The 20153-nt window shown below is 41.4% G+C and overlaps 1 protein-coding gene across 3 annotated transcripts in view; it reads left to right on the top strand.

The window, feature by feature from the left end:
- Positions 1-19508, top strand: part of LOC110978542 (hexosaminidase D-like) — a 38845-nt gene extending 19337 nt beyond the window's left edge. For all 3 annotated transcript variants that reach the window (XM_022233617.2, XM_022233618.2, XM_087138590.1), the window contains exons 4-15: positions 933-1042; positions 3999-4086; positions 4462-4540; positions 6353-6438; positions 8845-9031; positions 12025-12168; positions 12835-12970; positions 13205-13287; positions 13591-13678; positions 15063-15188; positions 15884-15961; positions 16416-19508. In XM_022233617.2, coding sequence (XP_022089309.2) covers positions 933-1042; positions 3999-4086; positions 4462-4540; positions 6353-6438; positions 8845-9031; positions 12025-12168; positions 12835-12970; positions 13205-13287; positions 13591-13678; positions 15063-15188; positions 15884-15961; positions 16416-16614 — 1404 coding nt within the window. In that variant the 3' untranslated portion in view covers positions 16615-19508. The remainder of the gene's footprint in view (positions 1-932; positions 1043-3998; positions 4087-4461; positions 4541-6352; positions 6439-8844; positions 9032-12024; positions 12169-12834; positions 12971-13204; positions 13288-13590; positions 13679-15062; positions 15189-15883; positions 15962-16415) is intronic.
- The last annotated feature ends 645 nt before the right edge of the window (positions 19509-20153 follow it).

The raw sequence follows: 20153 nt of genomic DNA, 5'->3' as shown, positions 1-20153 counted from the left end.
CATTAAGTGCGAGTTAGGCCAAGATTATTAATTTCTTTTCCAAGTGGCCACTGGGGTAATAGGGCACTTAGAGCGCTGCAATATTCAGCCAGATAGGCATGCCTGTCATTATGCATTTACGGCTGTGGAAATGGTAGTGAAAGTTAAAACTGTTTTGAATTTGAGAAATTGCGTACATGTACAAGTAAATGGTTATAAAATAGCTGAGTACGGTACATGTAGTTGATCGTACATCACTTCTACAGAGACGAGGACAACCTTTAGTTTCTTGTGTAAATTACCAGTACTCATAACTTCTCTGAATTGAAGGCTATGGACCTTGATAAAGACTTGCACGTAAATCTTTAACATTAATGGTGTTTGCAGAAGAGGTCTGTAACTTCTAATGTGTGTGTACATGTATGCCAAAACCCCTATCGCGCTGATAATCCAACAAGGTTTGTGTAGCCCAGTCCCCTCACAAATTGTGCATCGTGTGGGCCACCATCAAATTGATAATGGACGAGCTGTATACCCTGTTTAGCGGTATCTTAATTACGCCTGGTTGTGCTGAGCTCAGTTGTTCAGGATACGAGATGTCTTTACCAGTGTTCAGGAGAAGAAAACCATTATGCAATGTAATAGTACCTGCAGCTATGTACCCGATACACATTTGCAGATAAAGTGGTAAATGCCAGAGTTCTGACATTTCCATCGTGCAATCGTTCTTGAAGATTACAACAATTCTGCTATAATGGAAATATGTCAGGCCCTCAAATGAGTTTTACTATGAAGTCAAAACTGACATGAAGACCAGAACAAAGAAATGTTAAAGCCTTTTTGGGGGGGGCGCTCGTTCATTTCATGCGCATCAGTGGGATGTGCAAAGCCAGAAGAGACAAGTAGAATGAATTCAGATCTTTCTTTTCTTTTTTTTCCATTCTTTTGTCTAGCTGATTGTCAAACTGAAGGAGTGGGGAGCCACCGGTTTACTGGTCGAATACGAAGACACGTTCCCCTACACTGGGGATCTTACTGAGCTGGCACTACCTAGTGCATACAGGTAAGGACGGAGAGGCACTAAAAGCCTTTGTGCCTTGCCATGCGTACGATTCGGTACATGAGTATGCCTCACAAGATTTACAGACCATTTTCTGTATCAAGTTTTGGGTCCAAGTCTCAGATGAAGAAGGTCCCTGATGAGGTGCAGGTGCTCAAACCTCATCTCTCACCGACCAAGACATGTTATTGCAAGATATTTAATATGTGAGTGCACATCGTGGGTCATGTGGGTGTTTTTCCTCACTTGTATGTTTTTGAGGGAAACGATCAGAGGACATGGCTTGTGAAGCACACTCGATGGAGGCCACACAAAAGAAGAAGAAGCATGTATTTATGCACACGATGATACTGCCCTCAGGGGAGTAAGAAGATCAAACTTTACAGATCCTTGATCTTTCCCCCATGAGTGCGCAGAGAAATTGCATACACAGTAAACGTATACCATAGGATGCTTGAGTGCTTTGTTTTTGTATGTCATTTCTTGCATGGATTGCCTGAATGGAAACGATGCTCTTCTGCGGACCCGGGGACGGACTTAAGTACCCTCTGACATGCATACATGTACATGTTTATGCAACAAAGGAAATGTTAAAGTAATAAGAAGCATTACCTAGGGGATTGGCAAAGACATGGTCTGATGTGGCATGGAGAAATGCATGAAAAGATGAGGAATGTTGATGAGCATTTAGGTGGTAGAGTATTTATACAAGTACACATACAGTCAATTCTCGTTATAACAAAGTTGCAGGCAGCAGACAGATTACTTTGGTACACAGGACTTCATTATAAGAGGAGTGAAAAAAGAGAAAAACATAAGAATTCAAAAGTGGGATCCTCAAAATTTGTTCTTTATAACAAGAGTCACCTTTAGATGATCATTTGAGGCATAGTGAAAAAGAAAACAAGAAGTCCTTGTACCTGACAAAAGCAGCCCGTGTGCACTGAACCAGTGAACTTTGTGTCGTATCAAGTGTAAGACTGTTCAGTTGGGGATGTGATTGAGAAGACCAGTATTCATTAATGCTAGTGGAATATTACACTCCATATTACCAAGTGCACTGGGCCACATCTGTCTAAACTCTCACAGAAGAGAAAAAATGTAGCTTGTACAGATTTAGTAGGCAGATCTGAAATCCAGCACATTGGTTGCAGTCAGTGAAAAAAAAACGATGCATTATGTAAATTGGAAAGGAAAATAATGCTGTTATATACATTTAGCAAGTCACGCTTGTGCCAGATACTTTAACGTTTATACTACGGCACAGCTTGTGTAATGTTGTGTATAAGGGGAGTGTAGCCCTCGTGCATGAGGTTTGTACACGTACATGTAACTCCTTATTGGAATGTCTGAGGTTTGAAATCAGCTGTTGGAAGCAACTTGCGATGGCCTGGCATTCCAGCCAGCAGCAGAATTCTCAGTTGTCGGATGCTGAAGGACTTGGAGATAAACACCAGCGAGATGAGCTGCATTGGCTTGGGACAGATTTTACTCACCACACTTTACTACTCTGTGCAATGTGAAGTTTGCTTGACGCGTTCACCACACTGTCAGATTCAAAAACCTGTCAGTTGTCCCTTGCAGGCTTGGTGGTCGAGTAGTTTGGACATCAGCATCTAGAATCTAAAGTGTCACGTCATTTTGTACTTGGAAGTGTAGTGCAAATGACTAGAGTATGCGCACCTGTTGGTTCACAGGCTGATTCTTGCACTGATGTCTTTTACATGTACTGGTACATGTACATACATAATTGTGTTAGTGACTTATTCACTTCGGTATTCTGTACCACCAAAGCAAGCAAACATGTATGAATGTTTTCTATATCATGAGCCCTCTGATGTCTGAGTAATTACTTTCAAGTCTGACAAAGATAATTTTGGAAAGACCAGAACGAATATTAAATTTGCATCTTTGTGACATAAAAATTCTACTGTCGATCAGCAACTCTCTGTTGCTGAGAGTGTGTTTGATGAGAGCCTTCTCAAATGTTTACCAACCCTTACTTGAAACGCAATAACAGCTCTGTCTGTGTTCAGTCATATAACCTGATGAGTACAGTGAGGAAAGGATGTAATCACTATACAAAACTACCTGAGTTGGAAATTGCAAAATAGAGGGTACTCCTCTAGTCTGTCCACTCATCCCCTTGTTCCGCGAATCCCATATTTGTCAAGTGTGAAGTGGTATCCTTGCAAATACTGACTACCGCTTTACATGCTTCAACATTTCGGGCACCTGACAAGCATACTAATATTCTTCCCATGAATGTATTTCCCTCGTACATGTAAAGGTTGCCGCTGCCTTTGACCAAATGGAATGTGCACGTACAGAATTTTACCAACAGAGTTACAAACTTTGACTTTAATCCTGGGCAGTTGGCAAGAAAAAAGTTTAAGCACTGTATAAAAAGCAAGCAGCTACAGAGATGCGCATTTAGCTAAAGCTGCACTGTTTGCAACAGTGCAGTTTGCCAGCTGGAACCTGGCAGAAAAGAAATATTGCCCCATGAAAAATCTTCCCCTTAGACACCAAAAAAAAAATGCAAAGGGGACAAAGAGTTAGCAATGAAAAGGCATTATTGTTCTTGTAGTGCATACATTTGTATACTGTACATGTATGTGCAGTAGTCAAAGCATAGAGCAAGGATGGTCAAAGAAAGTGCTTGATTCTTCCATCAGGGAAAATATGCTTACAGTAGTTCACCTGTGTGTAAACATCTTAGCATCCTGTCGGTGCATTTATACACAGTGTACCATTGGTTTACATGTAAAGGCACATGTATGTAATTCATATACAGGTACATTAAACATGTACTGTATGTGGTCTACATGTGCATGTACTTGGAAAAGTTGAGGGGTTGTTGATCATGTTCATTTTGAGATTTATTTTCTCATTTCACTTGCATATTTCAGAGAATTGTTTTGTGCATTTTTGTTTTCATTTCACGTGTTATCTTCAGCCTGGCTGACCTCAAGGTTCTCCAGCAGCTAGCTAGAGACAATGACATGGAGTACATCCCCGTAGTTCAGACCTTCGGCCATCTAGAGGTGACTGTTTTTTTCACATTCCTCTGATAGCCCATTTTCTCTAGATCTCACATTCATGTAGACTCATGATTGGGTATCAACAATTCATGAGACCTCATTATATACGTTTTTTTTTGCTCACTACCCTGGGTGGCATGTAGTGCCAGTACATACATGTATAAGTGGAATTAAAAATCATCACCTTGCCTTGGCATGGCAACTGTTCTTGTGAGGGGCTTGTGCATTACCACACTCGTTCCAGAACAAAAGGGTAATATTGACAGACCTTGGGTTTTTGTTTTGTTTTGTGGGGGGGACAGTTGTTTGTTTGGAGGCAAGAAGAGTCGTTCAGATGTGAATAACCTTTGACGTTATTTACTTATTGTTTGTCGACAGTATGTGTTGAAACACAACAAGTTTGTCCACCTGAGGGAAGTACCAGAGTTCCCAACCAGTATTTGTCCATCGAAAGAAGGTGAAGTCAGACATGGCAGTAGACATAACCCTCATTCAATGTCACAATTGTACTTGTTGCCTGCCAGTGGCTGGTGAATTATGACTGGTCATCAGCAAAGACATAATCCACACAGGGTTGAAAAGTCTTACATAGCCAGCAAAATTAATGTCCTCTAAAAACTGGAACTATATGCAAACACATCCCCCAGATATTGGGGCAAATGTTTATTTTGAGGCAGAACCTGTCACAATCCAGGAGTATTGTTTCTGTAAATGTTTGCCGCTTAGACAAAGAGTAGGCAGTGTTGAGGTCTGTACAACAGCTTAGGGCCAATTTCATAGAGCTGCCTAAGCACAAAATTTGCTTAAGCGTGAAAAAAACCTTGCTTGATAAATAAGGTTACCTGCCAAAACTCCCATGTTGTTTTGGAATGGTATTCACCTGTCTGTGGGTTAGCATGACAATTACATAGATTTTTAGCTGGTAACCTTTGTTTTTAAGCAAGGTTTTTGCGCTTAAGCAAATTTTGTGCATAAGCAGTTCTATGAAATTGGCCCCTGGCACTTAAGTATTATTTAGTAACCTGATTAATCAACCACTGTGTCAGCTTTGGGTTACATTTTCAATTAAATGAAAAACACTTCTTAGAGATTTCTTACCAGAAACCACAAGAAATGACCCAAAAAGTATTATAGCCAAATTCTCCAACATTTTTTACAACAGTGGGAGTATTCTGGAGACTGGTTTGCTCAGTACAATATAACTAGTTTCTTGGTGAAAGCGGCACACATTTAAAAAATAATGTCTACCCAAGATTCTGCTTTGTGGCAAAATAAATCAATTTTGGTGACTGAGATCTAAGACTGCTAAGATTGTGAACGTTTTCATGGTCTACTGAAAGGTTTGTACACCCTTTTGTTAACAGTGTTTTTGTGACGTTTTGTATAAATGTTACTGTAAAAAGCAAACAAATACTGTTTGTGTCGAGCCTTGAGCTCTTTGAATTTTTGGGCTGTGCAGCCACAGCGTAGGACACTGAGATGAGTCATACATTGACAGATGGCCCTCAAGGTAATGGGAGGGCAGAGTTGCTGTACGTGCCAGGAATTCGCACCTGTCTCATTATTAGTTCTTGTGCAAGTATTCGGACCTCCTGCCTTCCTCCAAGCCAAGTTTTGTTGAAGTTCAGTGGTTCCAAATGCCCACTAATGGCATAGCAGGATTTGAGCAATTTACATGCGTAAGCAGAGCATGCCATATTGTAGGACCAGACTACATGTACATCAAGCAGTTTAATGTTGCTGTGTGGATCATTGTTTCAAATTGTGCTGGTACTCCAACATTATACTCTATTTGATTTTCCCACAAGGCTGGATCCAGTCCAATGTTTGTCCTTACAATGTTTGGGTACGGCACATAAACTGAGCATTTTAGTTCTTTGTGTTATATGCCATGTATTTAAATGCATATTGCTTGGCATGCAAAACCTTTAAAACAACTTGTTTTCTACATTGAAACTGTTAACATATTTCCTTTTGCCATTTGTTTCTTGTTGAACTTAATTTGGGGCGACATGTTCATGCACCGTAGCCTTTGAAACACATGTAGATTGACGTGTAGCTTTTCTTTGCATTTCAAGCTTTGAATACTTTAAACATGTACATGTACTGTTGCTCTTCTTTTTATAGCAAAGTGCTTTTTGCATTTTCAATTACAAAAAATGCCATCAGTCGACCCAGGTGTTGGGGGTGTGGAATGTCATGACATTGTGTTCATTGTTCTCACTGGTACCCTGTTTAATTGGTTGAGTGATTTGTTTTATGTCGTCAGATTCCCTCCTGTTAATTCAGGAGCTACTAGACCAAGTCATCCAGGCACATGACGGCCTGAAGTACTTCAGCATCGGTGCTGATGAAGTAAGCCCCCTTTGCCTGTCCTGTCCAAGTTAGACTTGGTTTGTGCATGCGTGCTGTTTGGGTTTGTTCTGTCAGTCAGCAAGGTAAAGAAAAGATTCATACCCCCCCCGAGACTGTCTCGCACGTTTCTAACCTGTGAAGAGAGTGACGAAGACACCCTCAGTGCAACTCCAATGTTTGTTGTATGAATTGAACCCCATACAGACCTGCCAACCTAGCCGTACTCCTTCCGGAGGTCAGGCATTACCACACAATGGATTAAAAGGCACATGTATTTAAATGAGCCTCCAGTTCATTTAAATTTTTAATCTATTGCGTGGTAATGCCTGACCTCCAGGAGTATGGCACGTTGGCAGGTCTGCATGTAGTTTTAAATTTGTCAGACAAACTGGTTATAAGAAAGCAATAAATGAAATTTCCATGGGCTTTTTTCTGTAAAATACTTGGTTCTTCATGTCCACAGGCACATTACACACACATGCATACACAAGTATCCATGACTTAGCCAAATTGTCAACCAAATTCTAATTTCAACTTTTTGCCTTCTCTTCTGAAAGGATAATATCTCACCACATCATGCTGAGGACTTTTCCATGTGGGAATTATAGGCCTATGTTTAAACCAGTCAGCATATTAAGAGGAATTTCCACCCCCTGTTAGGTGAAAGGCTGCTCATAACAAATGGTACTCAGTACCAAATATTCCCTCAGGGACAAACACCCCTTAGAGCGTGAAAAGTCACAGGGTTGCCGTCAGCGCCTGACATTTCCAAAGAGCCTTGGAATATGCGATATCAATCTGCAATCTGCAGATCAATCAAATCACTTAGGTCATTACCAGTAAATGAAGCCAGTAATGCCAGCATCTCCAATTAGGCAGTGGGGCCATCACCAGTGTTAGTTTTGTGGCTGGCGGACAGCAAAGATGATTAGAAATGATGAGAAGAAATATATGTTCTTGTGATAGTAATGACATGTCTACTTGATCACTTCAAATAAGAGGAGTACAAATGGTGGCACTGGTGTTTATCATACATGTGCTGTGTATTGAAGTCAACTCTCATTTTAACAAGGTTGCCAGGACTAGCCAATTTCTGCACGAGGGTTATTCCAGAAATTAGGGGTCCAAAAGTGTGAAATTTTGTGCCCTTGTTACATCTGACCTTTGTTTATTTGATATGAAAATATCACTGGAATTGATTTCAAACTAGTACTATTGTTTGGCAGGTAATATGCATTAATTCAACATGCTTGGAAATTAAAAAATGTGTTCTGAACTTACAAAAGCATATGTCAGATGCGACAGGGACACAGAAAAAAAGTGGACCCCTAATTTCTGGAATTACCCACATCTACTACAGTATTCAATGACCACTTAAAAGGACTAGGGAAAAAAACAAGTGAATTCAAGAGAGTTGGACCTGAGGGTTTGGTCTTAAGTGTTCTATGATAACAATGCTCTTCATTATGAGAGTTATCAGTAATTACAATGTATGCATACTGAGCCTCTCAAAACAATACCTGTTAAATTTGCACAATAATTTCACAATCACATTTTCCTGTTTATTTGTTGATTAGAAATGGGAGCTTGAATCCGCTGGTCATTATGCTATTTAGTATGTTGTAGGATTAGGAGACGTGTGCTGTAAGAACTTTGAAGTCCTCCTCACACTGTCTGGACAGGCAGAAATGGTCTCTCAAATGTGAATGATGCCTTCAGGCCAATGGCATGATTGCAGGGGAGAGGGATGTGATGGAATTCCCTCTGAGATTGGAAGGGATCCTTTCTTTCTCTTGACCATAGCTCATGCAGTGGTAATTGTTTGTGCTGACCCTTGCCCAAGGCACATTGGACAAACACGGACTGTTTTGAGCAGTAGGGTGAAAACCCACCTTGCTGAGGTGGTTCACCGTGTGTTTGATTCTCTGCGAGGCGAGGCCCAGGGAATATATTTCAATTCGAAAAGAATTGGAAATGTTTCCAGCCATGTGAACTCTTCACCCACCATGCCTGCAATAACAGACACAAGCCTGCGTGCGTGGCTGGATTCATGTACATACATGTACCAGGAAGGTACAATGTACATCTATATAGGCAGGGAACTCTTGTTAAAAATAGTACATATGTAGTATGTTGCTCGTTATGCAATGAGGCTGTCTGAATATCTAACCTGTGTATGGTAAAGTAGACTAAGTACACACTCTCTAACTGTAGAATTTTTTTGTACAGTGATGTTACAAATCTTGGAGCCCAGGGTTTAATCATTTTATTTCTTACTTCCAAGCTATATGAAGCCTATAATTAACCTGATGGCATGTCAGGTGAAAGATGTCTGTTTTGGTAATATTATTACATAAGTGATTGATTTAGTGTGCATTTGAGTCGTTTTTCTTATGTTGGGCACAGGTTGTACATCTGGGCTGTTGTCACAAATGCCAGCATCGCATAGAGACTGACCTGGGTGGCTTTAGCTGCTCTCTCTACTTGGATCATGTGACCAAGGTGCTTCAGTACATACGCAAGCAGCATCCAGAGATCACATGCATAATGTGGGACGACATGCTCAGGACCATTGACCCCAAGCTCATGAATGGTATGTACGGTAGCAGATAATCTTTTTGGCCAGCGTGCGCATGTGCGCTGAGGATGAACACGTTTTATCAGGTTGCAGTGTTGAAGGAATCCATCAAGCTCTCCAAGCTATCAGGGATAGTTCATTGGTTGCCATCTGAGTTGTAACCCACTCAGTTGCAAAGAAACACCATGAACAGTGATAAAGGAGTGCAGGGTTCATTTGAAGAGCTTGTGATTAGCTTGTGAGGATGATGAGTCTCTATCAGTGTGACAGCTGAGTAGGCAGGCATGTCAGTTTGCCAGGGTGAGGTCCCTTTCATGTGAGAATGAAGACCAATGTTCAGGGCACTCAATGGGCCACAAGAGGTGTAGGGACAGAAGTCCAGGAAAGCAGGGTGCTGCTCTCATTGCCTTGATGGCAGCTACTCTGTGACTTGTGACTTTTCAAAGATGTGATTTCCTTCTTTGGCTTTATTAACTGCGTGGACATCTTCCACATTTCAATGGGGTGACTAGCTATCGTACACTCAAAGAAGTGTCAGTGTACCAGTCGTAATTCACTGCTAATTTAAGTAAGTGGGTGGCCCTGCTGTCATTTGATTCACCTTCCAAGTTACACCATTTGGTCTCTTTGCTGATCAGCTCTTGCTTGTGCTGTTGAGCGTGGTTTCAGCATGGGAGGGGGATTATCAGTGTGTCTGGCCAGCTGACAGTACCTTACACTCGGAGTGACATACAAGGTTACTAAGTAACCGCTTTTACACTGTCCTTGCACCGTGACAGAAGATGCAAATGAAAGCTTTGTTAAAAAAAAATAGGTTTTGATAGGGCTGAGTCAATTCAACTAATTCAGTGTTTGAATATTCGACCTTCAATTTGATCGAATATCTGAATATTCGGTCGTACCAACTGGCAGATTGTTGATGAACAAACCATATACAAAATCAGTTGCTCACAGTTGTACATTATGATCAGTATAATAGCTTCTTACATCTAGGAGTATCTCTAGCCGAGATTTTGCAAGATTTAAGAGATGAACAAGACTTCTTGCCCTCTTGAACTTTCTATTACTTTTACATTGTTTAATGAAAAATTTACATTGTAAATCGTTGTAAGATTTCTGACACTTTTCATTTGAATCTGCTTGGAACAAGCCTCCATAGTGCAATTTTCGCATTTTAAAACAAAAGAAAATTTTCCTTTTCATGAATTTTGCATTCGGATATTCAAATTCGAAAAATAATATTCAAATATTTGATGATCGATTGAATAATCTGTAATTTGGATATTCGGCACTTTGACTTGGGACCTGACCACATTATATATGAATGGGAAAATTGGCTCAACGAGCAACACCCTTAGTTACACCTTTGAAGTGTTGGAAATTGCACAGAGCGTACATGTGCTTACGGTTGATGGTGTTTCCTCCCCTTAACCACTTCCTGCCGGGGCATTTATCAATGTTGATGATGCTGGGGCAGGATAGTTATCATTTTTTTCTGTTTTCAACATTCTTTAAAAATTCCTGTCTTCATTTACTGGACACTTGCAAACACGTGAAGGCATGTCTGGTGTCCACTCTAGCCAGACAGACAAAATCTATTGACGCCTGAGTATTTTAGCCAGGTCTGCAGCCTTGTAAAACGAGCCCAGATTTTGTGGTGTTGCATAATATTCTTTTCTTCACAAACCTGGCTGAGTGCGCTGCTGACCTCTTTTCAATAGGGGCCAGATTAGCATGCAGTGGTGCTGTGTGGCTCATTGCTGTGGTGGTGGAGCGCTTTTGTCCCCGGAGGAATGCCCCAAACCGTGGTATACTGTTTCAAAACAAGGCAGGATTATCTCCACTTTTGAGAGTGAAAAAATGTCGGTAATACCCAGCAGCCTGGTCTTTTGTTCCGAGTTCGATCTTTTGTTACAAGGCCCTGTTCCCTTTGTCTGAGTTCGGAGACCGTGGCCACGCATATAAAGTATACGTATCCGGATCCAGAGTTCCTGGCAGGAAGTGGTTAACCCAGTTTGTACATGTACATGTGGAATGCTGTATCCCTGTCTATGTGTCGATGTACCAGTACAAGTGTGAAATAAAGTTGTTCCATTTAAAAGAAACCACAGGAACAATCATGTGCTGGCAGGTCGCTGACTCTTAACTGCATCATTTATGACTTGGCTGTGGTTGATATACCAGTAGTGCATACATACATCTACAGAGGTTTTTCATGTGACGTAACATGACAGGCAAAGACATTTCAAAAAGTGTACCGTGTCAGTGGTGGTTCATGCGTTTTCGAATCTGCATATTCCTTTTGGCAATTTCATGTACGCCAGAACGTTGCAAGGTTTCAAAGGCATGCACATTTCTACACACATCTGTGTAAATTGATCGCTGGCCATCAAAAATCATGTGACTGAAAATCCTCTATATTGGAAGTGGCGGCTGCTTATATCCAGTGCGGTTTGTGGCAAAGGGGGACCCCCCTAATAGGATGCACAAGCTACATGTACATGTATATATCTAAGACTATTGTGCCTACTTCAACTCCCCTCCCCCCGGAAATCTGAAAGGAATTCATAAGATTCCATCAACACAAAAGAAGACACAATAGAGGAGGATACAGCATTCCACATGTAAGAACTGGGTTGATCATATTCAGAGGAGGAAACACCATCAACCGTAAGCACATGTACGCTCTGTGCAATTTCCAACACTTCAAAGGTGTAACTGAGGGTGTTGCTTGTTCAGCCAATTTTCCCCTTGCCACATATCGTGCATCAAATGCTGCTGCCAGTAGCCAGCACCTTCCATAGAGGCATGCGTTAATTCTCTCCGTAGCCACATAATTTAGGACTTGACATTGTATTTGATTAATATTAAGGTATTGAGTGGCTGCTGTACAGTAATGTGTATTAGTGCTTTAGTGGGATATGGGCAGAGATGGGAACAGAGTGACATGAATGGCAAACACCTGTCGTGACATGACATCTTGACACTTGCTTCTCTCTGTATCACAGATGTTAAGCTAGGTGAGCTTGTAGAGCCTATGGTTTGGAACTATTCTGACGATACGACGTCATTCAGACTGCGTTTTCACCAAGGGATGTGGGAGAACTACAGCCAAGTGTTCAAGCACTTCTGGATAGCCACCGCATTCAAAGGTTAAAAAGTGGGATTCGGGTTCCTCCTGTACCTTCACAGCACGCAGAGCCTATTGAAGTTTGTTTGGTCACATACTTGGCTATGGAGTGCATGGGATTTGGGTCTGCACACTGATTACCTGGCCCATTTCTTCCAGCGCTGCAAAGTTTTGATTCCATGGTACAGATGCAAGGAGCACAGATGGGTTTAACTGAAAAATGTCTACTCTTACCTGAATTTTTTGTGGAAAGGATGCCAGAAATGAAGACTTTGGTCGTACTCATCAACTAAGTAATCTTTTTCTGCAAGGTGCAGTGACTTTAAAAACTCTTGTCAGTTCTCGTGTGGTAAATTATGGGCAAGTAGGTAGACTCTCTGTCATGCTTGACTGTTCTCTTCTTTGTTACTGTTTCGATGCTCTGCACTTTTTTCCACTTGAAGCACCCTGCAGTTAATTTCTTTATGACACAGATTAACACCTCAAAATCTTGCATGTGAGAACATCTGAAGGTATTTTGTCTTGTTTCACATCTTACATGCACTATAGAATCACAATTTGGCTGTTAATGTAGGGTGGTTGTTGATATCAATGGTGTGTTGGTTGTTTTATTACGTGTGGTTGTTGTTTTATTACGGTGGTTGTTGATATCAATGGTGTGTTGGTTGTTTTATTACTTCATCATCAGGAGCTTTTGGACACACTCTATACTGGCCCCCTTCCAAGCTGCATGTTCAGAATCACCTGCTGTGGCTGCAAGAACTGGACAAGACGATCCCCAAGAGCCTGACACTAAGGGGCTGTGTGCTGACTGGCTGGCAGAGGTACGAAGGAATTGTTGGGGGGGTGGGGACATTCTGGCAACTAGCATTAACTCTTTCGCCTTACCCTGGGTAAGGAAAAGTAACGACAGATTACGTGTATTTTTGAAACAAGGTCTTTTACTTTATTTGGCTTAACTCTGCCTGTCTTATATCCTATTTTACTGGATTGTACTAAATTTTTAAAACTGTTGGATGAGAATGATCAATTAAAGAGGATATTTTTTATTTCTACAGGTATGATCACCTGTCAGTACTGTGTGAGTTGTTACCTACTGCGTTGCCCTGTCTAGCACTCTGCTTACAGGTCCTTTTACAAGGTGTGTTGACCGTCTTTGCTTATAACCAGACACTGCTTGGATTATTGGTCAGATCTTGTAGAGAGTGAATACAAGAGTTTAATGATGAGGTTGAAAGTGGAGTGATCCTTCCGTCCTCTGAGTTCCTTCGTTCAGTTTTTGCTTGAGAATGTACGCGCATGAGTTTGCTTTACCTGTGAACAGGCTTCAGATTGAAGTGTAGCTGGATTAGGTCAAGCTGAAGCTTTACCGGTTTATAAATTGTTGGGGTAAATGGTGTCTCATTTTGCAGGAACTGTTTCTTTACTTTTGCCTCAACTGCAGGTGGCTATTCCCATGACGTCTTGGAGAGGGTGTCCAAGCAGCTTGGCTTTACCGAACCCTTCCAGATAGAGGTTCCCCAGCACACTGAGTAAGTTGGCCAACTCCCCCAGGTTTGCAGTCTTTCTGTTGGTGTTGGTAGCAGAATCCAGTGCTGATGGTTCAGAAAGGGCTCGAAATTGGGCTAATCATCACGGGAGCAAGTACTTATTCCCTAGACAGCTGAATTTGTCAGTTTACGGGAGCAAGTTGCTCCCATACAATATTAAAGACATATGTCCAAGAAAAAAAAAACAAAGACCCTGGTGCTTGCTGTTGCTTTTAAATTAATGACACTGATAACTTATGGCTTAGACTTTGGCAGTTGGGCACCGGGCCTTTGTAACGTGCATATGCACACAGACGTAAAAAGGAACTAACTGCAGCAATTGGGCATTTTCGAAATGAGTGGATTAGGCTGAGACTTTGGTTTCGCTGGTTCCAGTTATTTTGGAGCAAGGTTCAAAACCACATGTTCAAGCTATGACTGGAACCAGGGAAGCTGAAGTTTATACCGAATCCACTCGTTTAGCTGGTTTCCATACAGTCATGTGTAAATTCCAGCCGTATCGATTCAGACACAGCCACTGTGCAGACCATTCAGCGAGATTGCGACACTGGCCCCGGGTATGTGTGTGTACGTTCGTGTGTGTGCATGCATGGCATGCGAGACTGCGGTGTGCGCTCTGTGACATTGCAAAAAAAATTGCACCGTGTTATAGTTCCGTGACAGGGCTGATCCGAAGTGAAGTCAAAAAGTTCAGGTGTTTTTCATGACAAAAGTAGAAACAATGGTAAAAATGTTCCTGGAATCAAACATAAGTAAGTACTTAAGCCCGTCATGAGTTACGGGTACGTTTCTCAGACAAATGGGTGCATTTTAGCTACCTGCGCCTGTAAATTTCGAGCCCAGGCCTCACAAATCTGTCTGAGGTCCACTGCAAGTGATCCAATCTCAAATAGACTGTACAAAGGACTGTGGCAGAGACTTTCCTTTTGTCGTCGTTCATTCCGTTACCTGTGACCAGACATGATGTGAAGCATAATTGCCTTGTGATTTGACATGTGTCAGCCCTTGACTTCCCACACATGCTCGTAAGTCGGCGCTACTGTACTTGCATTCTGTCATCATGTACAGGTTTAGCTCTAGTATTGTTGTGCACATCATTTTTTGGCTTGACAGTTTTATCCATGTTTTCATAAGTTTTATCACTTTTGCTTCATTTGTCTTTGTGGCTTTGAAATTAGCTGTCGTATCTATGTGCATTTTTGAGGATGATTTTCCTTTCTTGGGAATTGTCTTTGTATTTCACCCGATTGCTTCCACCAACCATTTAAATTGAATTACAAGGTTTCCGATTGGTCCTTATTCCTCCAGTGGGTGAAAGATTGGGGAATGTCAGGGTGAATGTTTGGGTCTTCGTTTCCTATTTCAGTTCTCTCAGTTCCGAGGAGGCCTTTCCAAGCAGTGACTTGTATTCAGCCATCCAGGATTTGGTCATATTTGAGGCATCGCCCAGATTCAAGGATTTCATGTCTCAGAGCCAGCTGCACGCAAACATGTGAGCCACTCTTCCCTGGCATTCTTTTGGCAATTATCAAATGAAGAAAAAACCTCTTTTCAAAGTGACATAGTTGGGGCAGAAGTTCATTTGTGCTGCTATATTCAGAGAAAGACGGAAAGGTCTTGCTTGGAATGACTGTCGTGCAGTGCCTCTATATTATGAAAGAATGCATGGAGAAACCAAGCAAAACGTGGTTGGACATATGAGGGGTGTACACATAGTACGAGAACATTTCGGATACTAGACGACCAAAAGGGGTGATTTTTAACTGTTAAGGACCCACACTGGTGTAAAATGGGGTACATTTTGCAGGGGGGCATTTGGGAGGCCCATGTGTTCTGGAGGGGGCACTCAAAGGGTTTGGTCACGGTTGAAACTCTGGCCAAAGCAGACAATCACAAGATTTTTCTGTCCAATTTTTTTTGGGGGGGAGGGGGCACAGTAACGCCACTGTGGACCCATTTTGTCACCATTTGCAAGAGATAAGGTCTGTGAAAGGGAGACGAATCTGCAGTGGTTTGTTGTGTTTTCAATTTTCTTTTCACTGCAAGAGGTTAAAGAAAAAAAGACAATCAAAGCTACCGGTACTGATCATTATTATATAATCTCTCAGTAGTTCAAAAGAACTGAATACCGTGGAAGTGTCCAAAGGATGGAAAGGCGGTGAAAGCAATTTTTTTCTTCCTCAACAGGGACCCCAATGCCAGAATTGCCACAGATCTTCCCATGGTCCATTACTCTGTCGAGGAGAGCGCGACAGAGGCCAAGAGGTAGGCAGCAAATTCCCGACTGATCTGCTTTCACTGGATACGTACAGTCTTTGTTGGCTGGTAGCACAGAGATCCATTAGGCTTGAGCAGATGAGCGTTGTAATTAGATTGGAGAGGAATGTGTACGGCATGAAGTACTCTGGGACTTTTAATGGGATAAGATGTGATCTGTGGTTGACAGGGACTGAAAATGTCTACATGGAGGGCAGTGGGGCAAGTGCATTCTATGTACCAAGGACCCTTAAAGATGTATGTACATGTACACGGCACACACACATGACAGATGAATGTGTCTGTGTGTGCTCTTGCTCTCAGTGACTTTTGGGATGCACGGCTTTGGAAGACAGGTATTCCAACAGCATGTTAATTGACAGAAATGCTATTTCTTTTTTTCCCTTGGTTCTTAGAAGCCTTATTTCCGACTGATTGTTCTCTGTTATATTTTTATTCTCAGTCTGGTGGGTCAGCTGGAAGCCATCCGGCAGAGGGCACGGGCCGCCCTGGGCTATGTCTACCACACCACAACCAAAGAGGAGTGGCTGGAGCTGCGCATCAACCCCATCCTGAGGGCGCTGAAGATGTTCGTTGGAGGTGGGAGCATGGACGAAGTCAGGGAGGAGGAGGAAGATGAGATGGAGCTTGGGAAGAGTTAAGATGACCTCCAATGCTGGCCAGTGATCTAAACAGAAGGCACAGAAGGTACAGAAGGCACTTGAACCATAATTTGAAAATCTACCAGTGAGAAATATGAACAGACAAAAGAGAGTGTTATTTTTGCGTCCCCAAGCAAGGCAGTTTACCAGTGGTTGGAACTGTGCTGACAGACAATAAGAGGGGAACACAGGGTACTATATTGGTATCCCTCTGCTAAGCACGTTTGACAGTACTGTCGTTGGGAACTGATGACAACAGACCAGTGGGACTGGAGCAGAGAATACCATTTTGTGTCCCAAGGCAAGGCACTTTATGCACCAGCAAAGATGGTTAGCTGGCACCTCATTGGATTGTCAGTGACGACTGTAGAGTGTCCCGCCAACAACAGCTGTACAGCTGCAACTGTTTGCTGCAACTACAGAACAAGATTTTGGGACCTATGGAGGTGGCCCTTGTATTTGATAAAACTGAAATCTCTGTTGTTGGATTATTTCCAGACTGCCTTATGGGCAGATCTGAAAGTTCGTAGGCTTGCCATCGATATTCATGTGGCCGGTGCAACATCCACTTGCTCCAGTGCTGGTGAGGCACAAAGAACAAGCAGCCGTACCCACCAATTATAGCAGTTGACACTTTACACAGGAAGGACTTTATGGTCAACTGAGTTTGGAACTTCAGCTTGTGGGCTTCTGGAAGATTGGAAGTGGCCATCCTACTGCTTGTTACATTATTTGTAACTTCCAGTTTTGAACAAACTCCAAACCATTGTTCATGTGTCCTCAGAATCTTGCTGGTGGTCAGATGGGGAAATTACATGTACTTGCCCTTTGAAGATAATCCTTAGTACAATTTTACTACACATGCTGTTAGATATTGCTAGAATTTATTGGAATTACACCAACTCCAACTCAGACTGACTGCAGGTTTTAGAAATCCTTTGAGCATGAAAACAAAGATTCGGCCAAATGTCACACTCGGGATCACGTTTTTGGTTGATTTTACTGAGTGTGTGGCTGTAATCATGACCATACTTCTGTTATCTGTTAGTTCACCTTGGGCAAGGTAACATTCATGTGTGAATGTTACATGCACACTCTGCAGTTTGAGCTAACAGATGACCATTTTGATCTCCGTATAAGATAGGATAATCACTTAAAGTGACTACCTGCCACCATCTTGCCAGTTATTGAATTTGTTTGTTGGCATGCAGCATGTATTGAACTCATAGACTTTAAATCTGTCAAATTTTGCCAAGAGCTACAAGTTCCTTGGCTGCTCATTTTCATACTACATATAATTGTGATTGTGTACATATGCATGAAACTTGTTTATTTCTGACAGATCAGAAAGAATACACAGTGCAAGATGAGACAGATTGAATCGTAGGTTTAGTCTGAAGGAGTTTGCGCAGTAACTGCCGTAAATAAACACCACGAAATGCAGGGTCTGAGGACTTTTAACAGCTTTTTAACTTGGGAAAAAAACACTGTCACCAGAGAGGGAGGTTAGCCTACTTGAATACTTGATCCTGTGGTGTGACTGATTTCAGCCTGTAGATTCTACTGCTCATGTAGCATCAATGCTACATCCTGATCTGCTTCATCATCTTTCCAGTGTTCTACTGTGAGGTCTTTCAACCCTCCCTTCTTCATGGCGGTTCAACTTTGTTGCATGCTGCCACCGGTGTCTGTCTGCCTGTAGGGGCACATTTCTCCGTTGTGTCCAGCCTCTGATATACTTTGATTCCTTCCACTGTGTGTTCCCATTTCAGTGAGGCTTGATTTTATCCAGGAAGACTGCTGCTTGGCCAGAAAATACTTCATTATTGTTTTTAAATTGGATACATTCTGTGGTCTTTTAAGAATAACAGACAATTGCCAAATGTAGAATTTTTATTTTATGGTTTATAAAACCGCATTTGAGAGTAAAATGGAGGTTTGCATTTGTATGCATGTTTACATTGTAAGGTAAAAATGTTAGTTATTGCATGCACTTGCATGAATACAACAATTACAGACTGCATATAGGGTTGCCCATAACATAATGTGTATCATCTACAAGTAAGGACATCTTTTTCACTGTTCACTCATTTGTGAAGAACGGACGTTTCTTGCCAGATATATTAATGTAAATATTATGTGCAGTTAGTACAATATAGATTTCAGATGTAGACATTATGGATGCTAAGCATTTGTAAGGGATGTGCATTAAAGTCACCGGTGTGGGCCGAGTAGCATTAAATTTACAGCCTAGTCATTTTACAAGCTAGCTATTCATTTCCTGTCACCTGAAGAAAACGACTGTAGAGCTTCTTTGTTGTAAAACTAGACTGGCACAAACCTCTTTGTTTGAAGGTCCTCAGGTGACAAAGTTGATGGTTGAGTCTCTGCTGCATTGTCTTTAGTACTATGTCCTTGGTTCCTTTAAGATTGTGTGTCATGTCTGTGTGTATATTTCAGCACAATTACGGTATTTACTATTACCACACACATGATCTTTTGTAAATACATCCACTACATGTATATTGGCATCTCAGACAGGGCCAAACATCAGGCAAACCGTTAATGAATAGAAAGTCCCAGCAACTCTAATAAAATGCAGAATTTTGAATAAAGTATTCCCTCAAGATGTGATTTTTATCAGGAAAATGGCACATATAAATCATATTGATTTTGTTATAAATTCAATTAAAGCACAGTGTAAACGCACAGTTATTACAAATATTACCATGCTGCCTTCATCCAAGACCAACTTTTGATCCAAACCCCATTGTATTATCAATTTTTGCTGAAACATTGTGTACATGTTCTATAACAATTCATAATCGTGGATTTAAATAAAAGTATATTTGTAAATGAGCGGAAGATTAAATGTGAAAATGCATGTACATGGATGTGTTTGTGGTGGCTGTAGGCATGATGAACAAACGTTTTTTTAACAAGCTGTGGGTATCTCCTTGTATGTTTCAAGCAGCACAGTTGTCTCTTTTCAGATAGAACTATTTTATACCCCAGAGATCAGAGTCTGACTTGTTTGTCCATATGGTGAGAGTGTCAGACTGTTCTTTTCTGAAAACATATCAAGCCCTTTTTTTCTTGTAATGAATCCATCAAACTAGTGCAAAATGTATGGATTTCATACATCAATACATATTGAGGACAAAGAAACACAGCATTTGAAGTATGAGATTTGATGCCTAATATCTGGAATGAAACAGCAAATCTATTAGTGCATTCGAGCAAACAGTGCCTGGGATAAATGCGTTCACTAATGGGAAGTGGAGACTTCTAACTGTGAACTTACTAAATAAAAATAACTATTAATGTTACATGATTCTAAGGTAAATAATGTGGCTGTACCACATACAAAGCATTGGTATTGTGTTCGTATTAGATAACAAAATATTCCCTGAAATACTTCTAATGTTGCACATGGAGGGTTCAGAGCAAAATCGTGTTCATGCTATTAAAGTGAGCAAATGAAGTTGCAAATGAAGGCGCACCTATCATTGAAAGTATTTAAGACGTAAAAAGTTGTG

The sequence above is a fragment of the Acanthaster planci genome, linkage group LG07, assembly GCF_054643075.1.
Source record: "Acanthaster planci isolate LZ-2023a linkage group LG07, COTS_SCS, whole genome shotgun sequence".
Taxonomy (NCBI): domain Eukaryota; kingdom Metazoa; phylum Echinodermata; class Asteroidea; order Valvatida; family Acanthasteridae; genus Acanthaster; species Acanthaster planci.
Note: the sequence above shows the minus strand (reverse complement) of the source record. Positions and strands in the feature narration are given on the sequence as shown.